The sequence below is a fragment of the Propithecus coquereli genome, unplaced genomic scaffold, assembly GCF_000956105.1.
Source record: "Propithecus coquereli isolate 6110/MARCELLA unplaced genomic scaffold, Pcoq_1.0 Scaffold164, whole genome shotgun sequence".
Lineage (NCBI taxonomy): Eukaryota > Metazoa > Chordata > Mammalia > Primates > Indriidae > Propithecus > Propithecus coquereli.
This window is the reverse complement of record NW_012140969.1, coordinates 2,849,110-2,853,429: the sequence shown is the minus strand read 5'-3', so window position 1 is coordinate 2,853,429 and position 4,320 is coordinate 2,849,110. Positions and strand designations below refer to the sequence as shown.

Sequence of the window (4,320 nt, the reverse complement as noted above, 5' to 3'; positions counted from 1 at the left end):
TGGTGTGCTTTAGAATATACTAGACCTCGACTTAATAGATAGTTTGTGTAGGTACGTGACACTGTCATATTATGTTATATAATTTGAATAAACATTGAAGGATTGGCTTTTCTTTCTGATTGGTGTTGATTGTGTTTCCTAGTAATGTTAGGTTTGCCTTTTTCCAGTTATTAACCTTTAGAAACACTGCTGAAATACAGTGTAGGGGTTCATGATTTTACGTATGGGGACGTAAAATCTTCTTAAGGGAGGACAGCTTTTTAATGGTAGAAATCATCTGCACATTCATTTTTGGTGTGCTTGAAAAGTAATAAATTGTGTTAATACCTATCCAAGTGTGACAAATTTGCTAGTTCATGTTTTTTTTTGTTACTGTTGTCTAAGCAAAGTTATTTTTCACATCTCAGTAATGTGTGGGTCCATAAATTTAGATTGAAGAAGTTCTACTGGTAAATTACAATTATTTTCGAAGTTCCTTTTCTTATATTGGATTGGTAATGAAAAAATTAGTTTGAAAACACGCATCCTGACAAAAAAACACAACTCAGAATCTAAACACATTAATCTTCTACCTTTGCATATGCAAGCCATGTCTCAAGAAGTAGAAGTAAATAAAGATTGTGTTCAGCAGAATGTATCTGTACGTTCATGACTTTGTTATGTCCAGAGTATGACCAGCTGTGACTCAAACAAGACAAAATTGAGTAGAGAAATTAATTAAAGCTCAAAAGAAATGAGTCACACCAGAGATTTGGTGAATTTGTGAATAATACGAAACTCCTGCTTGTCCTTCAGACGGGGAGCTGGCAAGCACTGCTTTGCGTGTGGTATTGCTGCAGGTGATGCCTTAGTCACTACTGTGGACATTCCTGCAGCGTTGCCTGCTGAGTCAGGAAGCCTCCAAACAAAGTTTCTAAAGAAGATGAAGGGAGGGCACGTTTTAGCCAGTTAGACATGGTGAAGGAACACCACCCTTGCCATGAATATTCCTCCCCTTGTTTAGCCCGTGGCTTAAATGGAAACACGATAAGAAGCAGGGGGCCAGTTCTGTTCTGCAGGGAGGGCCTGCGTCTATTCGGTGCATGGAGTAGACTTTCTGACTTTTTATTGTTTTTGAATGAGTGTCGCTTTTACTTTATCTGGCTGGCTTGCTCCAGAATTCTTTCTTGTTTGAAGTCAAGGACCCACTTGGACTTCAAGTGGCTGTCAGCATTGGGAGTCACTTTCCTATGTCATCCTTAGGCAGAGATACTGCACGATAACTCTAAAGGAGGAATAAACTTAAAGGGACACCCTCTAACTTGACAAAAAGTATTGGATTGTGGGGATAAAGGCTCACACTGAGAGTATCCATCTCTGTAGTATTCCAGGCATTTCCTGAACATAAGACCTCAGTCTTGGGAATGTCTTTGTATCTCATTCCTACTTTGTGTCCCTAGAATGCTCTTGCCAGTCATCTTCTCAGGTGTATTTAAATGAATATACATTATACTGTGAAAATGATAACGACCCAGACAGACACCGAGGATGTTTTTAACACAGGCGAGGAGAAATTTTTAATGGTACAGACAGGGAAAAAGCAAGGAACTCAGAAGTTACACTTGAAATGAAAGAACACCAAGAGTTTTATATGGAAGTGAGAAAAAATACGACCCTAACCACCAGTAATTGGAAATTAGACCTTTAGAAATGGCCTCAGTCTAGTGATCCAAAAACCTTTTGAATTTGTCGCTTACCTGAGAAATGAAAAAATGAAGCATATGCTTGAAACAAAAAGGCACAGTATTTCTGCTGTTACAGACACTTACGAATGAAAAGAAAACCAATATATACACACAGGAGTGTTCCTGAAGGCATTATTTCATAGGAGCAATGCTAGTCATTATAAAATCATGGAAGGTGCATTAGAAAATACAAGTCCTTCTTCACCACGTAGTTACAGAACATTCTGAAATTAAAAAAAAATGAAAGAGAAAAATATACTAAAATAAGAAGTACAGCAAAGTATACAAAGGTTTTAAAATGGGGTAGGCATGATACAGGTAGAGTTCCGGGCTTTTGAGAAAGGAAAAGTTCAAGTTGAAAAAGAGGTAGAAGGAGATACGTTCGTCAGCTTACTCCTTTCTGCCCGTGGACGCTGCCGAGGAAGCATCGTTAAACTCTCTCTTCCCACTGCCGTCATGTCTGAGTCAGAGTCTCCTGAAGAACCCGAACAGCTGCGGAAGCTATTCATCGGAGGGTTGAGCTTTGAAACGACCGATGAGAGTCTGAGGAGCCATTTTCAGCAATGGGGAACGCTCACGGACTGTGTGGTAATGAGAGATCCAAACACCAAGCACTCCAGGGGCTTTGGGTTTGTCACATATGCCACTGTGGAGGAGGTGGATGCAGCAATGAATGCATGGCCACACGAGGTGGATGGAAGAGTTGTGGAACCAAAGAGAGCTGTCTCCAGAGAAGATTCTCAAAGACCAGGTGCCCACTTAACTGTGAAAAAGATCTTTGTTGGTGGCATTAAAGAAGATACTGAAGAACGTTACCTAAGAGACTATTTTGAACTGTATGGGAAAATCGAAGTGATTGAAATCATGACTGACAGAGGCAGTGGCAAGAAGAGGGGCTTCGCTTTTGTAACCTTTGATGACCATGATTCTGTGGATAAGATTGTCATTCAGAAATACCATACTGTGAATGGCCGCAACTGTGAAGTAAGGAAAGCCCTGTCAAAGCAAGAGATGGCTAGTGCTTCTTCCAGCCAAAGAGGTCGAAGTGGTTCTGGAAACTTTGGTGGCGGTCGTGGAGGTGGTTTTGGTGGGAATGACAGCTTTGGCCGTGGAGGAAACTTCAGTGGTCGAGGTGGCTTTGGTGGCAGCCGTGGTGGTGGTGGATGTGGTGGCAGTGGGGATGGGTGCAGTGGATTTGGTAATGATGGAAGCAAGTTTGGAGGTGGTGGAAGCTACAATGATTTTGACAATTACAACAATCAGTCTTCCAATTTGGACCCATAAAGGGAGCAAATTTTGGAGGCAGAAGCTCTGGCCCCTGTGGTGGTGGAGGCCAATACTTTGCCAAACCACGAAACCAAGGTGGCTATGGTGGTTCCAGTAGCAGCAGTAGCTATGGCAGTGGCCCAAGGTTTTTATTACTCCCAGGAAACAAAGCTTAGCAGGAGAGGAGAGCCAGAGGAGTGACGGGGAAGCTACAAGTTACAACAGATCTGTGAACTCAGCCAAGCACAGTGGCGGCAGGGCCTGGCTGCTACGAAGAAGACATGTTTTAGACAATACTCATGTGTATGGGCAAAAAACTCGAGGACTGTATTTGTGACTAATTGTATAACAGGTTATTTTAGCTTATGTTCTGTGGAAAGTGTAAAGCATTCCAACAAAGGGTTTTAATGTAGATTTTTTTTTTTTTTTTGCATCCATGCTGTTGATTGCTAAATGTTAGTCTGAACATGACGCTGAATAAATGTCTCTCTTTTTTTTTTAATGTGCTGTGTAAAGTTAGTCTACTCTGAAGCCATTTTGGTAAACTTCTCCAAAAGTGTCAAGATAGACTTCCTTCAGGGTGATGCCAGGTTCTATTTGAAATTCATTTACGACCTGCTTGGGTGGAGAAGCCATTGTCTTCAGAAACCTTGGTGTAGTTGAACTGACGGTTACTGTTGTCACCTGAAGTTCACCATTAAAAGGGTTCATCCAAGGAAAATCACGGAATTATTGGTTATAAAGATGATTGTTGGCATATCCTATGCAATATATCTAAATTGAATAATGGTACCAGATAACATTATAGATGGGAATGAAGCTTGTGTATCAGCCATTATCACGTGTAATCAATAAACGATTTAATTCTCTTGAAAAAAAAGAGGTAAAAGGTTCACTTGTCACTGTTCTGGGTTTTGCTTTATTGATTGTGTGATTTATTCTGATTTTCTACTTATGTACATTGTATTCATCACATCTGTTGACCATTTTACTCTTAACCTGGAATGACCAGAAAGCAGAGAGTGGGTTAACTGTCTTCATCATGATTTTTTTTCATCATTATATTGTGTAGAAAAGAAAATGTACAAGTAAGTACCGGGCACTTTATAGGTGTTTCAAAAGACATGTTTTGATTCTTGCCTTTCGATTAAGCCTCCTATCCTTTGTTGACATTCTTTGTGAACTCTTATTAAAGAGTTTTGTACTATAGGTACTATTTGGTTGTCTTTATTTAAACATAAGATAAAGGAATGGTTTCTTTTTCTTACTGTGGTGTCCTTTTATTCAACCATTTTTCCTATCAGTACAAATTTCATGAAAAAATATTTTT

General features: G+C 39.9%; 1 protein-coding gene and 1 pseudogene across 1 annotated transcript in view; one reads left to right on the top strand and one right to left on the bottom strand.

The window, feature by feature from the left end:
• Nucleotides 1-2,180: 2,180 nt before the first annotated feature.
• Nucleotides 2,181-3,166, top strand: LOC105807788 (annotated as a pseudogene).
• A 428-nt stretch (nt 3,167-3,594) lies between these two features.
• The window catches only part of ZNF433 (zinc finger protein 433), a 169,727-nt gene continuing 169,001 nt past the window's right edge, over nt 3,595-4,320 (bottom strand). Inside the window, exon 10 of the mRNA XM_012641247.1 lies at nt 3,595-3,674. Within this exon, the coding sequence (XP_012496701.1) occupies nt 3,595-3,674 (80 nt within the window). The remainder of the gene's footprint in view (nt 3,675-4,320) is intronic.